This window comes from Ascaphus truei, chromosome 1, assembly GCF_040206685.1.
Source record: "Ascaphus truei isolate aAscTru1 chromosome 1, aAscTru1.hap1, whole genome shotgun sequence".
NCBI classification, from domain to species: domain Eukaryota; kingdom Metazoa; phylum Chordata; class Amphibia; order Anura; family Ascaphidae; genus Ascaphus; species Ascaphus truei.
The window spans coordinates 249993830-250018911 of NC_134483.1; the positions used below are offsets into that span (position 1 = coordinate 249993830).

General features: G+C 38.2%; 2 protein-coding genes across 8 annotated transcripts in view; one reads left to right on the forward strand and one right to left on the reverse strand.

Moving 5' to 3' along the window:
- SLC25A51 (solute carrier family 25 member 51) overlaps positions 1-8116 on the forward strand; it is a 52381-nt gene extending 44265 nt beyond the window's left edge. For 3 of the 7 annotated variants that reach the window (XM_075602878.1, XM_075602869.1, XM_075602889.1), the window contains one exon: positions 3054-8116. In XM_075602878.1, the coding sequence (XP_075458993.1) occupies positions 3096-3995 (900 nt within the window). In that variant the 5' untranslated portion in view covers positions 3054-3095 and the 3' untranslated portion in view covers positions 3996-8116. Of the gene's footprint in view, positions 1-2077; positions 2398-3049 lie in introns of those variants that run through there. The other 4 variants (XM_075602899.1, XM_075602860.1, XM_075602842.1 and 1 more) reach the window with 2 other exon arrangements.
- Positions 8117-14415: 6299 nt separating this feature from the next.
- DCAF10 (DDB1 and CUL4 associated factor 10) lies at positions 14416-24078 on the reverse strand. Its single transcript, XM_075602914.1, has 5 exons — positions 23858-24078; positions 23520-23722; positions 22841-22954; positions 20057-20202; positions 14416-17356 (listed from the first exon to the last, which is right to left on the reverse strand). Exons 1-5 carry the CDS (start codon positions 24061-24063, stop codon positions 16988-16990), a joined length of 1038 nt encoding a protein of 345 aa, XP_075459029.1. The 5' UTR covers positions 24064-24078; the 3' UTR covers positions 14416-16987.
- Between the last annotated feature and the right edge of the window lie 1004 nt (positions 24079-25082).

The window sequence follows — 25082 nt, forward strand, 5'->3', positions numbered from 1 at the left end:
CGAATATGGATACGGAACAAAGTCACTTTATTCTAGAAGGGATACGTTTTATATTATCCAACAACTACTTTTGGTTTAATCAAGAATTCTTCCTGCAACTCTGTGGTACCGCGATGGGGACCAGATTTGCAGCAAGCTATGCGAATTTATTTATGACCGTATGGGAATTAGACCATATTTGGTCTTCGCATGGATTTGGTGCAAATCTGGTCCTCTGGAAAAGATATATTGACGATGTACTTTTTATTTGGAATGGCGACGAAATTTTATTGAAACAATTTTTAGATTATATTAACACCATCAATTTTAATTTTAAATTTGTATCTAATTTTAGCAAGACAAAAGTGGAATTTTTAGACCTTGAAATTTATATTGAGAATAATGTTATTTTAACTAAAACATTTTTTAAATCGGTGGATGGCAACAACTATATATTACGTAATAGTTGCCATCACCCCAGGTGGATTTCCAATGTTCCTCAAGGCCAATTCATGCGGATAAAGAGTAATTGTAGTAAGACAGAAATTTATGAGGAACAATCATTTGTACTGACGAACAAATTCCTTGAGAAAAAATATAGTCCAACACAAATTAAAGAAGCTAAATCCAAAGTTGACATGATTGACAGAAAACTTTTACTTAAACCAAATGTGAATAAAATTAAACATACAGAGATAGACTTTACTACTAGTTTTATGACTCAATATAATAGAGATGCAAGTAAAATAAAAAATGCTTTAAGGAAACATTGGCACATTTTACAGAACGATCCCGTTTTGGGAGGTGTACTACCAGCAACGCTCAATGTTATATTTACTAAAGCTAGTAACTTGAAGCAGAAACTAGCGCCAAGTGTCCTGAAAAACAAAAGAGACCACACAAAAGACAATAATTGGTTAAAACTCCCTAAAGGTTTTTATACATGTGGCAAATGTAAGGTCTGTGACTTTTGCTGTAAAGGGGCGAAAGATATTTTTAAATCAAATACCACCAATGAGGTTTTTAAAATAAAACAATTTATTAATTGCAATTCGGTATTTGTTATTTATTTGCTGGAATGCACTTGCGGTCTTCAATATGTTGGTCAAACTACTCGTGCCCTGAAAGTTAGAGCACTGGAGCATATAGGAAATATAAGACGTATGCTGGACACACACAGTGTCCCGAAACATTTTACCCGTTTTCATGCCTCCAACCCAAAAGATATAACTATTAAAGGGATTGAACATGTCCCATTGAATTGGAGAGGCGGTGACAGAACTAAAGAATTAATTAAAAGAGAGACCTTCTGGATTCACCGGTTAAAACCGCTAAGTCCAGTTGGACTTAACGCAGATATAGAAATTAGTGTTTTTATATAGTCATTTCATTACTGTCTGTACCCATTTTCTAAAGTCCAGTGCTCATTACAATATATAAACTTAATATCATACTGTTTCCCAATCGATACATAGGGATATACGTGTATTTTATTAGTCATTGAATTCTGATATATTCACATATTTTATATAAAGATTTTTTAACAATACACATAACTGTAGAATATTTATTTATTAATATATATATATATATATATATATATATATATATATATATATATATATATTTTTTTTTTAATTATTTATAGTAGTTTTATGTTTTTGTGTGTGTGTGTGTGTGTGTGTATATATATTTTTTTTTTTGTATGTATGAGTTTTTGTATACCCTATGCAACTCTGTTATGTATAATGATTAATAGTTCACACTAACTTGAGTTTTTCTCTGCTCTTTTCTCCTATCCCATCTTCCTCAATCCATTCCATATATTTATGCTGAGTGCTATATACAAGTAATTGCCCCTAGTATAGAGATACATCCATATATGCAGCCGTTAGCGTTTTATCTACTCTTTTTGTATCAGTCAGTTTCTCTATGTATTAGCTAGTTTTAAGTGAGATTAGTAATGTTATTTATATAGATTTTAATATGTTTGTATTAAATAAAACTGTCATTTTATATTGTATATGTATTATACTGTGGTATTAGTATACATGGATAGTCCCGCCCATTAGCCAATCACCAGGAACTATTCCAGCCAATGGGATGTGCTGAAATAATTAACCATCCAATCGGATCCAAGTAGGGGTATATATATGGACAATGAAGCGTTATGCTACAGATCGGACACCTGACGAAGCTGCCACGCCAGCGAAACGCGTTGAGTGAACCAGCAGCAGTCCAGAAGTGTGCCCCGAATGCCCCAGAACCCGTGTGAACCCATTCTGTGATCGATCACGAAACCGGAAGTGACGCGACGGGCCGAACCGGAAGTGACGCAACACGACCTCGGGAGGGGGGTGGATGGTGTACACCAATGCTGCGCATCAATTGTTACGTGTCTAAGCACATGTTGCTCATGTAAGTGCAATAACAATTGCCTTTTTGAATATACTAATAGTGAACATACAATGTTGCACTAGAGTTGTCTTTTTTTCATTCCGTTGAGGGTTTGTCCTGCTGACATCAGGGAGTGTATACAAGCAAGACCCCCCCCTGCACATTGCTGAGTCTCCTTACCACATCATTTACTATTCAATGCTGTATTACCACTGGGAGAATGTGAGTTCCCAATCATGATTCCTGTTTAAATTGCTGTGATTGTTTAGATATACCACACTATTTTATATTTTCTTCCTATATATATGTATATGTGTATATATATATATGTATATATATGTGTGTGTGTGTGTGTGTGTATATATATATATATGTGTGTGAAACCTGCGCTCCCCACAAGCTTCTCACCATCCAAGACAGGAGAAATTGGATCTTCTCCCAAGAGGGTTGAGCAGCGAAGTTTGCCATTCTTTTTATATTTGAGCACTTTACATTATTGATATTTATCACATTATCTTTATTTATATATTTCACCTTCATAAGTAGCGCCTCACATTTTTTGTTCTACATTGCTCTGGACAAACTACCATGTCAACCTTTCAGTAAAGGTGTGGGCTAAAAGTTAAAAAAATGTGTAGTGATTTACCTCTTGTTTCCTCTTTTTATATTTCAGGCAGACTGTTAATTTCCCATGTGAAATACAGCAACTCTTCAGCCTCATGATGGATTCAGAAGCCCATGAAAAAAGGAAAAATGACCTAGTTCTGACCAGCCCAAAGCAAGATCTGAAGCATTGCAGAGTCAGTGTTACCTCCGGAAAACATTATGTGTGCGGCTACTTTGCAGCATTCACAAACATAGCAGTCACCTTCCCCATCCAGAAAGTGCTTTTCCGACAACAGCTTTATGGAGTGAGAACCAGAGATGCTATCAGGCAGCTTCAGCGGGATGGGTTCCGCACCCTGTACCGTGGAATACTTCCCCCTCTTATGCAGAAGACTACAACTCTCGCCCTTATGTTTGGCCTTTATGAGGATTTCTCAAGCCTTCTGCTAAGTCACACAAATTCTTCAGAGATTGTTACACGTAGCGTGGCGGCAATCCTCGCTGGGACAACCGAAGCCCTGCTGACTCCTTTTGAAAGAGTCCAGACTTTGCTACAGGACTACAAGCATCATGACCGATTTACAAACACGTATCGGGCTTTTACGGTGCTACGGCCCTACGGGATAAAGGAATACTACCGTGGCCTAGTTCCCATCTTGGTCCGTAATGGTCCTAGCAATGCACTTTTTTTTGGACTCCGTAACCCGATCAAAAAGTGCCTGCCAGAAGCAAAAACGTACAGCGCTCATGTAATCAATGATTTTATCTGCGGTGGGCTGCTTGGAGCCATGTTGGGATTTCTGTTTTTCCCAATTAATGTGGTAAAAGCTCGCATGCAATCCCAGATTGGGGGGGAATTTACATCTTTTCGAAAAGTCCTCATAACCATCTGGACAGAACGTGATGGCAAACTGACCCACCTTTTCCGCGGTGCCCATCTGAACTATCACCGCTCCATTTTATCCTGGGGCATTATCAATGCAACTTATGAGCTGTTGTTAAAACTGTTCTGAGTGAATGGAACTGTAATGTGTTGCCATATAATTTGCAAATGTCCATTTTATTTTAATCTAGGGAGCAAATTGTTATATAACCAAATACAGGAGTGTTGTGAAAATATTACTGTTGCACTTGGTTGGCCAAGCAGATGGGTTGTTCGAGAAGAAACTGCTGCAGGCCCGTTTTTATTACTGAGCAGACGTGCTAGATCATCTGTTTATTTATTTGTATGTTAGGTACTTTTTTTTTTTTTGGTTGCAGTGTCATTGTCCTAATATGGCTCTTATGTACATATGTGTGGCCTTTTTTTCCTCTGCAAGCTTCACTTTAAATGTCATTCAAAAAAATGAACAGGAGCATGTGCATAGTTGGTTTAAGTTTGTTTAACTGATCAATATTATTTTTCTCCTGGGGTCTATCTAGTCTGCCAGGGTAGATAGTTTTTGTGAACACTATAGAGTTGGTTAATGCAGCAGTGCCGCCTACATGATATAATCTATGCCAAGATGTAGAGCGCGTATAACGATTTGCAACACACAGTTGTCTTATTGCGAAGTTCCTTATTTTCCCCTTTGGTTTAAATCTTGTTTTGTAATTACTGTGGATGCGTGCTTTACAGATGATCATGTTGTACATCAATGGAAAACTTCCTGAGCCTTGTCCATTTGTTGTTTGGTCAACCCCTGCAAAAAGTAACCAATCGAGAGACTGAACGAGGAGATGGGAACCATTGGCAAATAGAGGGTTGTCATGATGGTTAAGAGTTAGCCGTTCTAAGGCCTTCATATATGTTTTGTATTATACAATGTTTAAATAAAACTTGTTTACAGTATTATATGATCATGTCTAACTATTAACAATGTAATTAATTGCACATGTTTCCAGGTGGCACTGCTGCTTTTATAGCCCCATTCCCATCCTGGAGCATATATCAGATATACACTACCCTGAATGTAATTGGGCATGTAGTGTCGTATCTAATATTTGTAATGTTTATGGTACAGTATATTGAATAGCTTTTCAAATGTAAGCCAAAAAGCACAACTATCATATAGATACTGTATTTGTGTTGTTGGTTCGTTAAAGAATGATGTTCCAGAGTTTATTTTGGGTAGAGTATGGCATTTCTTAGAAAGTTCACAATGATGAACATATATAAATTATTTTGCATCAATTTTTCTTTGAAATCTCAGCGATTTTGAATTGAAGTAGATTAGAATGCAACAGGAAAAGCAAAGGAAATGTCTAATTTGTTCCGGAACTAAGGATTTAAAATAGAATTGCTTGTTTTGTAAAGTAAAACTTTGTGACGTGTTTGCCATGACACCTGTTTTTGTAAAGTTTCATATAAAAGCAAATGTGGCGAATTGTCTTCTAAAATTGTCCACTTGACTATAGCCTTCAGTTCTGTTTTGAGGCTACTTCCTTCACGTTCTGATTTTTGCGCAGTACAGAATGTCTGGACTATATATATTGTGTACAGTATCTGGAACCTTTCCCTATTTGTGTGTTTTTTTTCCCCTTTAAATACAAGTTTGATTCTACTTCATGCATGTTTTTGTATTTTTAATTGTATGGCATATGTTCCTATATACTCTCTGCTGCCATGAGGCATTCATGCAATGCCTCCCAAGGGGTTCGTTAGTGGGAATCAAAACACAACTGGTTATATATATATATATATATATATATATACACACACCCTATTTTGGCCGTTTCTCATTCTGTTTTGTCTGCCGCCATTGAAGGATTCCCTATGGTATCCCACTCTTACACCCTCAATGTCATTAGGAATGCCCCTTGTATAGGCAAGATGTAACAGGAGAGATGACCCAAAATCGGTAAATGAAAAATGATGAACAATAAACTAACATACTAACATACTGACAATTCTCTAATCATTCGAGTTGTCATTTTAAAAAAAAATTATTTTACATTTTTTATCAATTTTTTTTGTTCTCGACTGTCATAGAAAGAAAAACACTGGCAGAGCGCTCCAGTTTGCCTTCTCAATGTTGTCTCGAGTTGCTCCTTTACTGCTCAGTTTCTCTAACGCATTTCAGAGCAGGCTACTTAATCGTAGAAAGGGTTCAGGCATATTGTGGAGGACTTAGACATGTTTTGAACATAGGGCAGGATTATGTATGTGATCTCCAGAAGCAATTTTAAGTAGGCATGCTGGGGATATGTGTATTTAATTTTGCAGTGAACATGAAAATCCATAAAACTCAACACGGGCTTTGTTCGATGTTAATTTGTTAGGTGCTTTTGTGGTATTCAGTAGTGTTGTACCAGGTAGTGAGTTTGGAAAAAACGGGTACATAGCCAAAATCAATAGTTCTACCTGGCCAGGTACCCGGTTTGGCACTTACCTGCAGGGTGGAGGCGACATCTAGGAACAGCAGCAGCGGTCCTGTAGCGGTGGCAGCATTGGAAGTGTCTTAAGCCGGCGTGGGACCGCTGTCCAATAGGAACGCTCCTGCTCCGGTCACATGGTTTCCCGGCGGCTCTCGCACACACTGCTTACCTGCTGCGATGCTGTGGAATGGATTCCTGCTGTAGGCTGAAGACACTTCCGATGCTGCCACCACCACAGGACCGCAGCTGCTGTTCCTAGATGTCGTCCGTCGCTGGCTGAAAGGTAAGTAATAAGATTATTTTTTCAGCTACACTGACATTACCTGACACTGGATATTACCCGGTGCCGGGGCCACTTCTCAGTTGCCGGTCCGGGTAGCTGGAAATGTGCCGGGTAATTCCAGGAACTCGGTACACCACTAGTATTCAGTGTCTGAAAGCTATTTTAGCACTGGAAGCATCCAAGACAACAAAAATTGTACGTTCCCGGCTGTCACACAACTCTTTGGAAAACAACTTTTCAATACTTTTTTTTTTTAATTTTTATTTGTTAAACATTTGTGTTCCATGTAGCAGCGAGGCATTGGGCAGCTTTTCTATTTAATTTTTGTCCAAACAGCAATGTGCGGTTATTGGAAGAGCTCATTCCAGTGTGTTTCACACATTCTGCTCGCACGTCCTTGGGCTGTCTTTATTAAAGGAGCACTCCCAAGGTCTACTTAAAAAAAAAAAAAAAAAGCTGGTTGAAGCAGGGAGTTTCTGGCGCTAACTGTTTTAATTTCAGATCTGGGGACCCCCTGCTTCCTGAGATACTTACCTCCCATAGGGGCTGCCACGATCTGCTTTTTAAATGTCCACGTGGGCAATGGATGCCGTGACTGCTTCCTATTTGCCGTAGGACATTTATGCCACCATTTCGATAGAAGCAGGGCGTCACTGGAACTGAAATTAACATGGTTCAGCTGCGGAGATCTCTGCTTTAACCCTATTAAAAATAAGTATATATGCATGCGCGCACACTGGGAACCGAGGCGAACGTGGTGTGTGGTTTCTTTTTTTTTTTCCGCTCCTCGGACTCCCCGGTTCCCGAGATAATTACCAGTGAAGTTACCAGGTTTTAAATCTTCCTCTGGGAAACAAGATGGCTGCCATTAGGAAGCTGCAACATCATCAATTGTAGCTTCCTGTTGGATGGCCATTTAAATACTGTTTAAAAACCAGGAAGTAATACCAGCAAGTATCTCAGAAACCAGGGGATCCACAGAGCGGAAAAAGGCACAACCCCACTCCGTGAGATTGCAGAAATACTGGTGCGGATAGAAACCTTTAAAATGCAGGGTGCAGATGCATAGCAAATTATCTTAAAATGCAGGTCATCAGTCCTAAAGATCTCTCTCTTCTCCCAAATACCAGCTTTTCAGCACAGGTCTGATTGAGCCACCTGTGCTGAACCAGGGATATTCTTAAAACCTGACCTGTTGGGGTTTGTCTTGAGGACTTGAGTTGAGCACCCCCCAGTGCTATAGCAACCTTGAACACATTATTTACACTCCACTACAAATGGACAGTAGCTGATTTCCAAACATATCCAGCACACTACCTCGGAATAATTGCACAGTTGTGTAAAATAGAATTAATGTTACAGTGATCAGCTATTTATGTACAGGCTTGCCTGTAAATTAAATCGCATTGTAAACAAAATGTTAGAACTAGGTGTTGTCAAATCTGTAATGTTTTCATGTGTGCAATTACAAAAATAAATGACTACAGTTTTGGACTTTGTTTAAAACAACTGTTTTTAATTAGGAAGGGTTTGCTGTGAAGGTGTGATTAATAGGCTGCAGGTTAGGCTTGTTCTATTGTATGTGCGGATGTGCGCGCGCCTGTGTGAACACACGTGCACGTGTCGCACACTTTTTGTGTATGGTGGTCCGTGCTGCCGGGAGCGACAGGTTTGCCGTGCGTGTGTGATTTTATTATATATATATATATATTTTTTTTTTTTAAAAAGACACATTGGTAAGAATAAAATATTTATTAACATTGTGCACACATATGTATGGTAGCGGCGCAAATACTTTGAGTCTTCCCCGCTATCGACCGAATCCATGCTCACTACCGTGTGCGCACGCGCCCTAGCATACAATGGCTGGCTAACCACTGCCAACTATAACTGCTGCGCGTGTGGCACAGCAAATGCACCCACTATATTACGGGCCTTAGGAATGTGAACAAAATATTGAGTATGGTGACATGGACCAAGAGCACAAATGTGCAGTGTGACCACAGGAAAAATGTAACGAACATGGAATAAATATTATACCTTTTTAATGTGCCCTTTTAGAAATGTTTTATATAGAAAAGCATTACATTTCAGTAAGCTATTCCCCCCCCTATTTTAAGCATTCTTTCAGTTGCTCGAATTGCAAAATGTCTTTTCTACATTGTACAGCACAACCAATACCTTTTAGAGGTGTAGATCCAGTGCTCAAACATATCTCCTATGAGGAGAAATAATGAAAAGGAGGACCTCCTATATAATTCCTGTTTGTATATATTAGCAGAGAAAGTAGTGCCTAGTGCAGGCCTGCACAACTCGTAAAATGAGAAGGGCCGAACTGCTCCAAGGAAAAAAAGTTTGGGCCGCACGGGTAAAATCATCATCTCTCCTCCAGCACCCATCATCTCTCCACCAGCACCTTTCATCGTCATCCACATATCACCCCCAGAACCCCTCACTATCAACCTTTGCGATACTCCCCATGTATCTCTCATACCCCCATCTCACCCACACACATAATACTCCCCCTCCACATCAAACACACAATAACCCCCTGCACACCTCGCATCACGCTCCTCGCTGCACCTCGCATCACGCTCCTCCCTGCACCTCACATCACTCTCCCTCCCCCCTGCACCTCACATCACTCTCCCCCCTGCACCTCACATCACTCTCCCTCCCCCCCTGCACCTCACATCACTCTCCCTCCCCCCTGCACCTCACATTACTCTCCCCCCTGCACCTCACATCACCCCCCCTGCACCTCGCATCACCCCCCCCTGCACCTCCAACGACCCCCCCCCCCCCCTGCACCTCCAACGACCCCCCCCCCCCCCCTACCTCGGTGTGCTGCAGAGGAGACGGAAGTGCCTCAATGCTAGAGCGCACTGCTGCCCTGGCTCGTGGGGGAACCGGAGAGCGGGCTCGTGATGGAGAGTGGACTTGGGAGGGAGGCGGAGGGGTAGAGAGGACTTGGGAGGGAGGGGGAGAGCGGAAAGCCGCCGCGTGTTGTGCAGGCCTGGCCTAGTGCCTCCTGTAGGTAAAGCACACAAAGCCAAGACTGACACATCAATAAACTCCCCCTACTTAAATACATTCATAAATTCAGAAAATAGGAGACAGAAACTCACTTTTAGGAATCCTATTCAATCCTTTGGAGGTCCTGTCCGCTGTGGTAGAACAGGTAGAAGTGGAGCAACGGAGCACTATCAAAGACTTTACACCTACTGTATAAAACGGAAGCCATTAAACAACTTATCCTCTCTTCAAAAAGGGTACAAAACCACAGCACTAGATTATTCAGACTTGTTTTTAAGAAGCCTTGTGCTGTTTCGCTGCAATTTTTAAAAATGTATTCTACGCTTCCAAACCTTGAACATCTATACCATTTACATTACAATATGTACATTATTCAAGATGTTAATGCACATGAATAGCCATATTATGAGTTTGTATTTATTTAGGAAAAGTTGTCCTAGAACTAGATTCCATATTCCTCTGTCTCCCTTTACAGCCTATGGGATTCATTTCTCCCTAGTTCAGTTGCCTGTTATTTCCCCTGTTCCAGCCGCTTGCTGCATGTGAAAGGGCAACATTTTGCTACACTTGTTGTTTACTTAGACATTTTCAGTGAGTTGCTATAGCAACCTCAGCCTTTCCCTCAGGATGGTCTTGTCTGCCTTCTCCCCCTCTGCCCTGCCTACAGATGGTCTGTCCCCAGGCTATCTTGCTACCCAGAATACACTGGCACTTCCTTTTCCACCTTAAACACTGGCTGAGTGAGTACCCTTCTGTAATTTGATCTACTGGCAAGGACTCGTCCTTTTTCACCTTTCCCCACTATCAAGCGCACTCACCATAGAGACATTCTCTCACAATACCATCATCCACAAGTGCCTTTGTAAATCCATGCTTTTTTTCAATTAAGTGAAGAAAGACAAAGAACTTGTTGTGCTTGTAAAAGGAATGAGTTGAACCCATCTGGGCTAATCATACTACACATGACTGTGGCCTCCAGAATAAAAGTAGTATATGTGGGCTGTGCAACTTGCCAAGCAGAACTGCAAGTTTTTTTTGTATTGTGTGTATGCTGCCGTAACCTGTGTATTTTTTATCATTTTTTGTTTATTACATTTGCAATCTGGTATGTGAAACGGCTTTCACTTGCAATTTGTTTCGCTTTGCTTTTTGTTTCACAATATGTAACCTTTATATTTGAATGAGGCAGGATAAATGAGAACTTGCTCCATACATCCGAATTATTGGTTGACATCAGTAACATACAAGATGATTAATTTTCCAAGATACAGTAACTCATTCTACATCACTCCCACCTTGTATTCTAACTAATCTTTACAGACATGTTATTCTGTCTAAAGAAAGAGAGGATTGCACTAATCTTTTCTTGGTTTCGATCGGGGTATTTACTATTGCACTCTGGCTTTTTGCAAAGGGAGTTATTAATTAAACAAACAGATTTCATTTCTGGAATATGTGCATGAATGTATTGCTTTTGGCTTGTCGCTGTTTATCAGCAGTTGTGTCCATTATCTGAGGTGGTGCAACCTAATGAATTCCAACATTTTAAAAATAAGGCAGTCAAGTTATCTTTAGTTTGAGCAATTTCATCTCTTCATGCAAAATTATGTACAATTTTTTTCCACGTGTTTTTTTTTTTTTTTTTAATCTCATGAAGGGAGTTGCAATGTTTAGTTAGGCTTATGTTTGTATACCATACACATTCAGGGTAGGTCTATTAAATCATTGATTTGTTTCTATTTCACGTTGTCTGTTTTTGTAACCTTACCTTGACAGGACCTGAGGGAAATAAAATATATTGGATGATTAATTGAAAATGTTTGTGTTTTTTTTTCCTGCAATACCAGAATGGTTGTCTCCATTGCAGCCAGTTTGACCTGCAATTAATTTCTTGCTAGTCTGAGTGAAACAAACGTCGAGTTTTAATCACGGTTGTAGGCATGTCACAAGCGCAACAACCTGTATGGGAAGCAGCTCCGGTGTCCTGGCCAGAAACGGGACCCATGACATTGGTATTTAGCAAGTGTTTTAGAGTTCGGGCATTTCTCTGAGGGACAGTACGTGTGACCATGCCCATATGATCTCTGGTTATCTACATAGATTTCATATCCTTAGATCTGGTTTAATTACCCTAGTAAACATATATGGGCCAGGTTACTCTGAGGGACAATATTTAGGGACATAGGGTGTGACTGTCCCTTAACTATCCCATGTCTCTTACATATATATTCACAGTAGAACTGGGGATTGATTAGTATTAAGGATAATTCATTACGATACACCACCTGTACTCGCCTGTTCCCCTCTGGGTATCTTTTCTCTATCCTGTGGAGATTTACATACTATAGAGATACAGGGAAGGGAGTCTTACACTTCTATTACTGTTCAGTGAGCATAACATTATAGGGATTACAGAACTATTGGTTGAATCAATGATTGAACTAGCTTCATAGAGGGCAGGCGGATCTAAGATGTAGAAAGAAAAACCCATTCTGTACCACAAATGTTTGATTTATAAAACATTTTATTTACAGTTGGATGAGGGCTATTTAAGAACAGCTAAAGGGGAATCTGTCTTTTGGGTCTGCCGTATGAACATTTTATAGAAAAATTGTCCTCCTTGGTGCTGTTCTTCACTCGATGCAATAGATAAGAGAAGAATAAAGAAAGACACTATAATATCATCCAGTGCAAGTGACAATACTACCTCTGAACAGATAGTTGGAACCTGATGTAGATACCTACAGTAACATAATCTGAAGTGAATTATCAGACGACCGACCCATTAACCATTGGTACTGATAATCGAATACACCCTTAGTCTGGGGTTTCAGACAAATCTTGACTCATTCATATTGGTGCACATTAACACACAAGGTGCTCATAAATGGATTTGACACACAAGGGTACAAAGCTGATGTCAAATAACTCTGGAAGTCTGTGGAATTTCCCAGGAGTGTATCATAGAAAAAAAAATTGCAGATTTGTTTTCTGTCCCTATTCAATATTGTGGTCTTCCATGTGCGTGAGCAGTTTTGTCCCATACACTTGAATGGAGTTAATTGCCTTTCCACCATTTTTCTTGTACATACTGCAATAAGCTCAAACAAGGAAAGACAAAATGTTGTCAGCCACTATTTGCAACCAGCTACTTAACTGGGTAAAGAGTTCAGTATTCACCAACATCTGTAAGTGCAGTATTAAGAAAATTAAAATGGCAAAATTAGTCAATGTTTTTAATGTACGCCAATCTTGCTAAAAAAAAAAACCTACAGTATTTCATAATGGTGTGTCTACCAGGATGTGAAAGGGAAATGAAAGACCATGGAAAATGTGACTGAGTAAACGGAGCTGCATCATTAGGAGATATTTCAGGTGCTACAAGTTTTCTCCTTTTTGTTATTTTATTACACAGAACTTATACATAACTATACACGATGTTCCCACTTTTGGTTTAAAAAATAAAATAAAAAATCGTTAAGAAGGCAGTGTGGTTTTCAAAGTGTATGTGTGTGTGTGTGTAATATATATATATATATATATATATATATATATATATGTATGCAGAAAATAGCCATGTTAGTCCAGTTGCGATAGTGCAGAATAAAGAACTCATTTATTCTCATATATATATATATATATATATATATATATTTATTTATATTTCAAAGCATATTGTTTGCTGTGTTGTGCTTGGACCAATAGTTACTTACTCTATTACTGAATGCACTTGTTTGTTTAGCGCTAATGCAGATGCTGGCATGTCAGTAGTCCTACTTGCAACTGATACATTGCGATACATATTTTAGTTTTGTAGAGTCCTCTGTCCTGTGGAGCCTGAAATGTAACTTGCGATGTCCGAGTCCTAGACTGAGCGATTTGGTTACCTAATTTAGTTGCAGTCCTGGCGAGATACTTTATCACACGATCATTGTTCACTTAAACGTAAAGTGCTTGCCGAAATAAGTGATGCATCACTTCATTTAATGTTGCTATAAATTTTGGGCATACTTTGCAGAGTTTAAAAATGTCAGCTTTCCATATTTAGGGCTGTATTCTATATCTGATGAGGCAGCTGTTTTCAGACAAAAAGATCCTATAGATATCGGGATTTTTCCAAACTGCAGCTTCAGCAAATATAGAATAAGACCCTTAGGGGGACCTTTATTAAAAAGTGACGGTGCCCTGGGATCTGAACCAGTGGCTGCTGAGAGCATAACAATTGTTTGCTTTTCTATTAGGTTTCAGTAACCAATAACTAAATTTAGCATAGGTTGAACGTGTGTCTTTTTTCAACCTCATCTACTAGGTAAAAACCTGGAACATAGCATAACATTTTTATTGATATCAGCTAAATTAAAAAGCAGGTTTTGTAGAAACTCCATTTAAGCTACTGAATGTTTTACATCACCCATTGTCAAATGTAAATCCACATCAACTTGGAGACTTCACATAAATAATAACACAATTGCCTTTCGTTTGAAGTAGTTGATATTTCAACAAAATTAAAGTCAGTACTTTAGGGAACCTGGGCTATTTTTAATATAGAATAACGATACTGAAAGAAATACAGTACTGTAGTGTAATTTAGTGTTGCATAAGCACGTCTTAAAAAAAAAAGTTATATTGTGAGGTAGAATAGAAGCTATATTCAGAGCACAAACAAGCAATAAAAATTGAGAATTTCTACATTATCTAACAAACCAGTAGCCAAGTATCTTCTGATTTTTTTTTCATGATTAGTTTGGGGGGGGGGGGGGGGGGGGGGAAGCATTTTGTGATGTTTTTGCTTTATCAGACTTACAAATAGATCATTTTTCATGAATATACATTTTGTTGTTAATGCTCATATTGACAGACTGCCACTTGTATGAATAACCCCCTAAGATGCTATAATTAGCCTAATGAACTATGGGGATGGTTTAGAGTCAAACCTAACTAGTTTCATTATGAGGTAAGTGATACACGCAGAAGCATGAACTTCAAGTATTGTCAAATTATCCTTCTAATTCACACTATTTTTGTTTTCCAAGATTCTATTCAATATGGTCTGATAGTAACAACCAGCTATCAATGTGTTAACAGTTCTATTCAAATTAATGAAATAACTTTTTGCAATATTGAATAGAGGACTTTGCTGTAACTGGCAAGTTGCAATGAAAAAGGTTGAGGGGGAGACATTTGGGAAGCCTGGAAGAGCAGCTGAATGGGATGCAAAATATGTCATTACAGGATAAAAAAATGTTTAATCTACGGTGGACCGCAAATGCTAAATACTTCTCAATCAAAATTTTTCGATACTGTCCCGTTTGGCTCTATCCTTACGCATGTCTCTGATTGGGGGCACATGGGGAGGAGGGCGGAGAGAAGGGTTGTTATGTCAAGATCAACAGAAAGGGACATGACGTTTGGCTACATCCAATTTAAATTCTTCATAAATTTGATATTTACATTGAAAACATGCTTATAGAGATTAATTAAAAAAATTCAATTGGTTGACATGGATGTCACTTTTTACTCATAAACTGCCATACTAGAACATTAAAATAAAAAAATAACTTAGCATTACATTCTTTTAGAAGACTCTGTTTTTGTGCACACATTGAACTCACAAGTCACCAATCACAGTAATAATAATAATAATATTTCTTTCCAGACTCCATGTTAAAATCACAGTAGCTGCAATGGAACGTATGCAGGTTCCAATAATTTTGTGTTAACAGAGCAATATATGCCTGCCAATATAGGACCTCATAAAAAGAAAATTCAATTGACTGTGAATGCTAAATTAGGTTGACAAACTACATCTTCAAGTGCATATACCCTATGGGCAAATTAGTATTTTTTTTCCGGGCTGTGTGAGATCCAGAAGGTACGCAGTCGCGTTCTTTAAAATAAATGAGGGTTAAAGATGTTAATTCTATATTATTTCCCTCTGGTATTACTGGAAATCACCTGTCAGTTGTAAATCAGCAGCTCTGAATTGTACATATGCTGCTTTCAGTTATGAGCATCAATCATTAAATGTACATGAATTACAATATTTTTGGCCCACTTTTTCCACATCTGATGTGTAAATCCTACTGGCTGCAGAACAGAAATGGAAGAGCCAGACAAGCCACCTGATACAGACTCTTGCTCTTGGCATGTCTGAAATAATCACATTCCAATGGATGATTCCATGTCTTGAATGAACAAAGCTATCGATTATGGCTTTGTCTTCAACTGCATTCATCCAGCGCAACAACTAGCAGATACCAGACATCATTTTTTTTTTTTTTTTAAATGCAGACTTTGAAGATGTTCTACATACAGTTTCAAATCTTACTGGTTTGAAAAATAATATTTTAATGAATGTAATGTTAAAAAAAAAACATCCAACTTTGTAGAAGAAAAAAAAAAAAACCCATGTAGATACTAATTCAGCTTGCTGTGATTAGTAATGTGGACCAGGATCATATTTTACCTTAGGTCTGGGCCATGGTGCCTTCGCCCGCGCGGAGGCTCTGAAGTCACCCGCGTAAAGCGGGTGCTTTCCCTGTCCATGGTGGATGGGCCGTGGAGGGCGTTCCAAGGGGTGTCACGGAGCTGGTTCTACCCTCGTTGGGCGAACCGCTCACGTGACCTGCTTGTCGCACCAAGAAATCAGTTTCAACTGACTTCTTGCGCAACACGCGGTCTCCCACACCATGGACTCTGCCTTACTGTATCCATAACTATTGACTTTAAAGTGAAATACAATAAAAGGGATATTTAGTATGGCGACCCAAGATTAAAATGTTAGGCCTCCCCAAAAAAAACTATGGCTGCATTAAAAAGGTGACAACCATCCTTGTACTGTACCAAGTTATATGTGGAAATAAAGTAGCTGAAATAATTGAGGAAGTGAATTTTTGGATACGTGAGCACATCTCACCTTTAAAGTTTAGGTTTTATTTCAAATTTTATATTTTTGGAGTGGCGCAGAACAAGTGAGAAAATCAGATTATCCAATCAGTCAAATGATGATGTTGAGAAAATGTTCTTAGTGTTCTGCAGGCAATACTGCACAAAAGTGAAGGAAGGGTGGCAGCATAGACCAAAAATACAGATATATAAAAGGCGCGACTAAAAGAAATTGCACTCAGCGTGCTGGGTTAGACGCAACGCCACAATTTGGACAGTGCATGGTAAATCGCCTAGTTGTGGCCATCTTCAAGTTGTGAATTAAGATGTCCAACATATTTTGTGTGTCTTTAGGTTATAAGAAAAACCAAGTCAATTCAAGGAACTGTGAACAGATTGATGAAATAATTCCCATTCTGACCCTGAAAAAGTCATGCCTTGTACCTAAAACTTCGGCTGATACAAGGAAACTCGCCCACTAAGGCAACCCGATGCAATCTGACAGTGTGTGGGAGAGAACTTTGTTGTCAGGACCACATCGTTGTGAGAATAAAGGGAGCGGATTTCCTGCAAAGTCCCAGGTTCTTTGGGTACACAGTCTACAAGTTCACTGCATTGGGAGTTGAACCCCAACAAGCGGATACCGTAACCGTGTGGAGAGGCGATCATGCGTCCGTCTGGGCTGAAACACAGTTCTTTTATGTATCCCCGGCCCACGTTGGCCTCTTCAATGTAGTGAGTCAACCGCAAAGAACAGCGAGGCGACACGGGACGTACTGGAGCTCCATCCTGAAATTCGTACACGCAGGTCCACTGGATAGTAACATAAGGGAATCAGAAATGGGGAAGCGTTAATGGATTAAAATCAGCAGGCGCACAAACATTTAAGAAGGTAATAAGGTAGAAGACCTCAGTTTAAACGCGTAGGAGTGGGAGCGTGGTGAAGGTGACCCCTCTTTTACCCTCATTACAGGGACTACTTATGAGGTTCACCATTGACTGCACTATGGTGATGTTGCTAATATTGCAATGTGCTATATAAATGGACTTTAATTGGAACAGCAACTGTATTCTTGCTTTGCAGTTTTCATGCTTGATTTGGACTGTTACTATTTTGTCATATTTTTTCTTACCATCATGACTAGTTATTTCCACTGCAGCAATTTTTGTTGATCTATTCCACTGCCTGCTACATATCTTCTGTGATATTGCACACTGTATCTTTGGCCAATTTACTTATGTGTTTTAGCTACTTTGAATAAACATACTATGTGTAGCTTGCTGACCGTCACCAGGTTCAGCATTGTTTATTATCACAGATTGTAGTCATTGCTTTGCACGTTTATTTAAAAAAAAAAAAAAAAATTTAAGCGTGATATTTGTTAGGCATTACATCGTCCTTCACCTTGGGGATTTAATAGGAGTCCCACTCCCATTTTTTCCTCTCTTTTTACATTGATTAATAACTTTTTGATATATCTGTGTGCTCCCTTAGGGATTCTTTTTGTGTTGTTGAGATAGATAGATTTTACTTGTAAGCCAAAATACCGTTTAATCTCAGTCTTGTATGAATCACTGCAAACTAGCAGTGAAAAAGTATATGTATATATATATATTTAAAAAAAATAAAAAAAATCTGTTAAAACAATGCTAATTGAAGACTTGAAAAGAAAACTGGACTATATTTTAATTAATTACTGAATACTCTACAGAGTGCAATATTAATGTTGATTCAGAGATTGGAAGACAAAAGGACAAAGTATTGCAGTATTTTCCTTTTGGTTACAAACATTGATTCCAGAGTACCAAGTAGGAATTAAATATCAAAACCAAATGGACAATATGATTGGCTTTTAAATGCTTTGCGTATACGTTTACTCCTTTCCACTCAACAGATATCAGTGTATCGGACATGGCTCGTGTCATTATACAGATATCAGTGTATCGGACATGGCTGTCTTTACAAATGGTAGCTTCAACATTTCCAATCACCTCTACAATTTCATTTACAGCTGGTACATTTGTGTTGCTCTATTCAGAATTGAGAAAAGGAACTTATTACAAAACTCTTAGCCAAGGGATAAGGACATTTAGGGGAAGATTTCAGGAAATGTGTTTACCAACGGGGAAGCCATTGGGAGAAAAAAAAATGTATTGTTGCATGCGGCCCCCCAAAACCTAGTGCTATAAATTTCACGTTTGGCTAGGTTTACCGTTTTATTATGATTTGCATGAATTGACTAGTCCATAGCTCTGAAAACGCACTGTGGCCATTTCTCAGGCTGCCCATTTATTAATCAAAACTTGTAGCTGTACTGGTCCTTAGAGGATTGTAGTTTATGATGCATTTTAATGGATCACAAAATAAGAAATCTTAACCTTTAACACACCAGGCTCAAACTTATGACTATCTGAATATAAAATGACGATTGTAATGAACAGTAACATACATGAATGTATTTGAATTCTTGCATGTTTAGTACTCTGGCCTCTTTCCAAGCAAAATACATTGTTCAAATAATGTCATGGCCATAATGCAGATTCTAAAATTGTATATTTAACGCTCTTAACTGGAATTGTCTTATGCACTTAGCTGAACATTATGTGTTGGAAAAAATTGCTCTCAGACATTTTGTTTAACAATTTAGGATTAGTTTCAAAAGGCTGAAAACCTAACTGATCAGCACAGCAAGTTTTGAACAGTAGGGGACACACACACACACACACACACACACACACACACACGCACACACGCGTTATAACGACCCTAGTATCTAGAAGTTTAATGCTTTTGTACCTTCTAAACAAAGCCTCAAGAAGAGCCAGGTGGTCCAGCTAGATTGCATTTTATAAGGGCAGTGGCATGTTTACCAGGTTAAAATGTAGGTGATTGGCACCTCTAAACAAAATCAGACAAATATAAGTATTTAAAAATATATATATATTTACATTAAATGTCACCAGATTAACCAAAAGCTTTCACGTATTTTCAGAATCTTTACTTAATCTCTTTTACAATTATACTTCTGAAAAATCTGTACATAAAAAGGTAAATTGAGGACTGGATGCCTTTTGTTATTTTGTTTCACTAATGAAGGCGGCATAATTAGTTAAAGAGATATTGGGGACCAAATATAATGAACAGGAGTACATGGATAACTAAAATTACAAAAAATTGCCATGTGGTGGAACAGCAAATAGCCAGATTAATGTATTTATACCCAACAATTTATTTTCATTATTTTTTCACCAACTTGTTTTTGAAGCTGGACAACATTACCCTACAATTACCTTTTGTTTTTTTAGTTTCCTTCGTTACCCAACTCAACAAGTGAGTAATAGCCATGGCAGTTTCAGCAATAGATCAAAATCTACTACTGCCTCTGGAAGGTCTATGGCCTTGCAACCGATGCAAATTACTGTTTCTTGGTGGATAAGGCCTGCTTACTTTTAATCAATCTGGTGCTCAAATTAAGTTTACAATTATAGTAAATAAAATGTAAGCTCTCTTACCTCTTGGTCATCTGTATTACTAGAACAGCGAAGAAGCGTGGCCCAGCCTTTGGGGTGAAGTTGCAGCGATGTGATACAATTACCGCGGTCCCTCTCCCCAGGAACTTCTGGAGTTAAAACCTCGAGACTGTTGCGAGGGGAAGCACCTGTTACAAAACAAATAATACAATCAAACATTACATTGTGGAAGGGAGGGGAAAAAAAAAAAAAAAAAAAAAAAAATCATCTTCACTATGGCTTTTGCATCCGCTCTGCAATATCACTCAGCACTCAAATTGAAGAAAACACTATTTGGTATTCAAAAGGTCCCTTTAAGTGATTTGTCTTTATTGAAAACATTTAATCAAGTAGCAAAATGTGGCTCTCCATCTCCTGTACACCCAATGATATAATAAAATGTGTAAGATTTAGAAACCGTTTGTATTGTGCATGCTTCAATTTAGGTTTTAAAGCATTCGGTTAGTTTTCTCTTTCAATTGTAGATATGTGTGCACACAATAGTGCAGTGCCTGCTGATGTTTTTTTCCCTTTAATTCAGGGCTATTATCACATTACAAGAAGGTAAATTGAGTTAAAACCGAGAGCATTCCTGGAGATACAAATGTAGCAGGAATGAAAAAAGGAATATGCAACACTGTGTGTATTTAACAGAAACACTTTAGAGATTATGCTACGTCTTTTACGAGGGATAGTTGCCAAAAATTGGAGGTATAAGTGCAATAAAGAAAAAGGAAAGCAGCGCTATCCACTAAACTACAATAAATTGTGAAAATACTTGTATAAGTGAAAAAACAATTACACAATAGATATTAATGTCCAATTGGGATATACTTAAGTCCAACGGCCAGAGTCCAAAGAGAGATTTCGATGTCCTTCCAAACAGTAAGCAGGAAAAAAAGAGATAGTCCTCCGTTGCATAGGCTAAAGCAAAATGTGTAGACATGGAAAAATAAGGTTTGATTTAATAACACCACTAATTGTGGTCAAATTGTGGTCTTTGACCACAATTAGTGGTGTTATTAAATCAAACCTCTCTAGATTTAATGTTTGCTAAATAGCAATATAACTGTTCAAGATTGTTATTTGGTAGTTGGGAACAATATTGCGATAGTGAAATTTGAACTTCACCTGTGGATATATGTCCCATTGCTAATTACAATAATTGTTTATTAATTCACTGTTTTCCCTCTTATTTTTCTATGTTTACACATTTTGCTTGAGCCTATGCACCGGAGGACTATCTCCTTTTTTCCCAAAAATTGGAGGGGCGGCAACAGAATCAGGGATTTGTCCCAAAATGAAACCTTTTGGATTTTCAAATTGAAAACTTTGAGCCCACATGGGTTAAATGTGGATATTGATCTTAAATCTTTCCTCATTTAAACGGTTTACCTTTGGAGTTCTTTTTCTTTTGGTTTTCTCATCCTATTCTTAAGATCTACATTTAGGTTTTTGAGTCCTCAATTAGAATCCTATTAAATTCTCTGAGATATCATTTATTAATAGGTGTATTTTTTATAATATGCTTTCTGACACTTAACTATTTAGATAATGGTTCATGCTTTAAATTATAGATTATATTCTAAGAATGTTTGGTATTAAATCCTGATGTGTTTGTATTTTCTATTGTATTGATTTTTTACATTGCAGTTTTGGTTTTTAGATATTTATATTTTATATTGTGATCTAATGATTATTCATCTATTTTTTGAGTTTCAATAAGCTTTTAACCTTTATGTGGGAGGTCTCTGACAAGAGTTTACTAATTTTTTTTATCATTTCATAATTAAATAGTTGTTTTATGTAATTTTGTACTGTAATTGTGTTTTGATTAGAATTTTGCATATACCTCTGTGCTTGTATTAGGTTGTAATGTTTATCAATTATAAATCGGCTTTTATGGGATTGATTACACCTATTTGGACTGGTATGTAAAAGAGGTGTACTGGACCGATGGAACCCCTGGAGGAAGTCACAGTGACAGTGCAACACGTAGGGTTTTTGGACTCCAGTGCTTGCCGTAGCTAGTACCATTGTCACTTGTTCCTCAGCAGATTCTGTGACCATGGTACACTGTCTACACGCAAGGCGTGGTGCGCAAGCAACCTACAGTCGACTGATCGGAGGTCTCAGCGGTTCTGTTAAGGAGTAGTGAACGTTTCCAAGAAGAGTGCGGGTTTCCCTTATAACACGTAAGACTTGTTTATATAGGATACACTGTAAGTCCATATGTATTAACATGCGTGTTAAATACACTTTACAGTTTGTCCTTTTGTCTTCATTTAAAAGGCTCCGCTTTCTCTAGGAGGTCTGGATTTTCTTTTTGAAGTAAACAGAGGACGGTATTGTTATTGCCTATAGCATAATATTACCATTGGGGCTCTTTGCGCTCCCTTGTTTGTACTTTTAGACATGTCTTTCACCCATGGAAGGAATAGGCACGTACAGCAAGCAAAGAAAAACCTTTAAAAGCATACAGATGTAGCCAATGTTATTGCAATGGTTGGCACACTGCAGCGGGACATATTCAACACATCAGCAGAAGAGGCCATTGTTTTGAATGAGCCGCACGTCAGAAGGGGGTCGGGCTACTATGCTATTTCACCCATCGGAGCAATAACGTTGGATGCATCTGTAAATATGCCAAATCAATTCTGCAATAGAAACATATGTACAAATAATAAAAACATGGTGCGGTTTTAATTTGGCCCTCACAATAAAAATAAATAATAAGAGTCTGAAAACAAATGCATCCTAAAATTACACTATTTTCACATAATCTACCTTCTCTTTGTGAGGAGCGTGATGTGTGTTTCTCAAACAGTGAACCTGCATCACTGTGATGACAGGGAGAGCCTGTTGGTCTGGAGCCGGAAGAAGTGGGTGAAGTGGTCATGTCTGTTGACATACAATAAATGATGGTTACAACAGAGGTATAAAAGGTATCACACGGTAGTGGTAGTGTAGCACATATGGTATACAAACATAGCAGGTAAGTGACCTAACGCACCAAGTCCACATAATTACCTTCCAAAAATTATTTTAAATGGTTGCGCCTGAATGACTTTGTAACTTGAAGGGAGTTCCCCTTTAAAACTACGGATTCTTCATCATGATGGTAGCAATTTGTAAAATGCTCGATTGTTTTTTTTCTTCTTATTTTTAGGATAAACTTTACAGTTTCTATAAGGTTTTTTTGTATCTCACGTTAAGAACCAGTATCAGAAGATGCAATGACCAAAGAAACCACATGCACTCTAAACACAGGCTAAGCTAATGTGCCAACAATAACATTTCTACCTGGATTTTCTTTCTTTAAAGTTCTAGGTATACTGTACTTTGCTATTAAAAAGCAAATATTAAAAATAAACATTTAGGTGTCTAAAGAGATGCCCGATGGATGTATTTTCAATTAAGGAAAAACGAGTTGTCAAGGAAAGTGTAGATGACGTTTGCATTGTACCTGAAGTGGAAGCCGTTCTTCTTCCTCTTAAGATAGGGTAGCTGCCGACCTCTAAGGATTTTGTTAGATCTAAATCGTGCAAAATCAGTAGATAACCAGAGGAAGTAGAAATTAACATTTTTGAACAGTCAGGAGTTAATCTCATCCGCATGAGGAAGCGAGTGTGAAAGAACTTCTTGTGTGGACACCCATCCTCCGTACACCTGTAAAATAAAAGCAGACGGTGTACTATTAGAGTAAAAAACAAAGGCTACATTAAGTGCAACGCCAATTAGCTACTTCAGATTTAACAGAAACTAGGCATGCAATCTGTTTCATCTTTCTAACTTTTCACTTACCTATTGGTGTCCCAGATTATTACATTTCCATCAAATCCAGACGTCACCAAGAGCCTTGTATTTGTATCATACTCTATATTCTTCACCCAGCTGGTGTGGCCGTGCAAGGTGCACACTTTTGCGTTTAACTTTCTCAAATCCCAAAGTGCTATTGTAGTGTCATCAGAGCAGGTTGCAAACAGCCGGTTGTCAAGAAATCTAACCATAAAAACAGGCAAACGTTAAGATTTACTAGCTGGCAGGAGTATAGTGCACTGTGGCATAAAAAATGACAAGAGCTACATGCTGGAAAACAAAGTCTAACAGAAGTAAGGTCACACTATAGTTATTGGTCCAGACGCTGCATTGTTCTGCAAAGAAGAGATGCGCAAACTTTTCAGTCTGCGCCCCCCTCCTTACCTTGTCAAATGACGCCATGTAGCCAAAGACCAGGTAAGTGAAGTTGCAGAGGCCTCACGCGATCCCCCGGCATTTAATTTAAATGCCTTGGGGGAAGAGCGCAGGGCCTCTGCAACCGTTGCACCCCCCCGCCCTGAAAAATCGTGTCTCCCAGTTTGCGCACCCTGAATTAAAGGAACACGCAACATCTACTTATTTCTTCTCTTAAAATTAATGAGAGAACATCATTGGATATTTCACTGAGGTTTTTATTTGATTCCTCTGGATCAATATACAGTAAGCACAGATACAAGATAAAGTATCGGTCGTCTAAATTTAGCATAGGTTGAACTTGGACGTATATCTTTTTTTCAACCTCATCTACTATGTAATTATGTAGCGATGTAACTAATGTATTAATGGAATATCCTAAATTTGCGAGTTAGTGAGGGCCTTTCAAAAATTGTTAAATCTTTTAACTACTTTAGGATAAAGTAAAAATATGTACACTTTGTTCTTTGCTCAATATGAATCAGTTAATAGGGAATAAAACAAGACTGATTCTAAAAGGCATTAAGAACTACAGAGAAGAAACTGTCTAAAGGTTGTAAAATAAATTAAAATAAATTAAAACTAAAATCACAAAGAATTTCCAGTTAATTAAAAAGTTACATATAAAAATGGGCAAACCATATGGGCAATAAATACTCTAACTGCGGTGGAGCCTCAATCACTAATTGATCCCTGGCTTTATTCATATATTCAGGCAGTTTTTATATTGTTTACTATAATAGCCTCAATCCCCTCTGCTTTAAATGCGTCCATGCATCCAGTTCATTAACGCACC

Coding starts and splice junctions, on each gene's coding strand:
- DCAF10 (XM_075602914.1), bottom strand. CDS start 24,063: ATGGTTAGATTTCTTGACAACCGGCTGTTTGCAACCTGCTCTGATGAC. Junction 23,723..23,857: donor ATAATCTGGGACACCAATAG/GTAAGTGAAAAG, acceptor TTTATTTTACAG/GTGTACGGAGGATGGGTGTC. Junction 17,357..20,056: donor GTAATACAGATGACCAAGAG/GTAAGAGAGCTT, acceptor GTTACTATCCAG/TGGACCTGCGTGTACGAATT.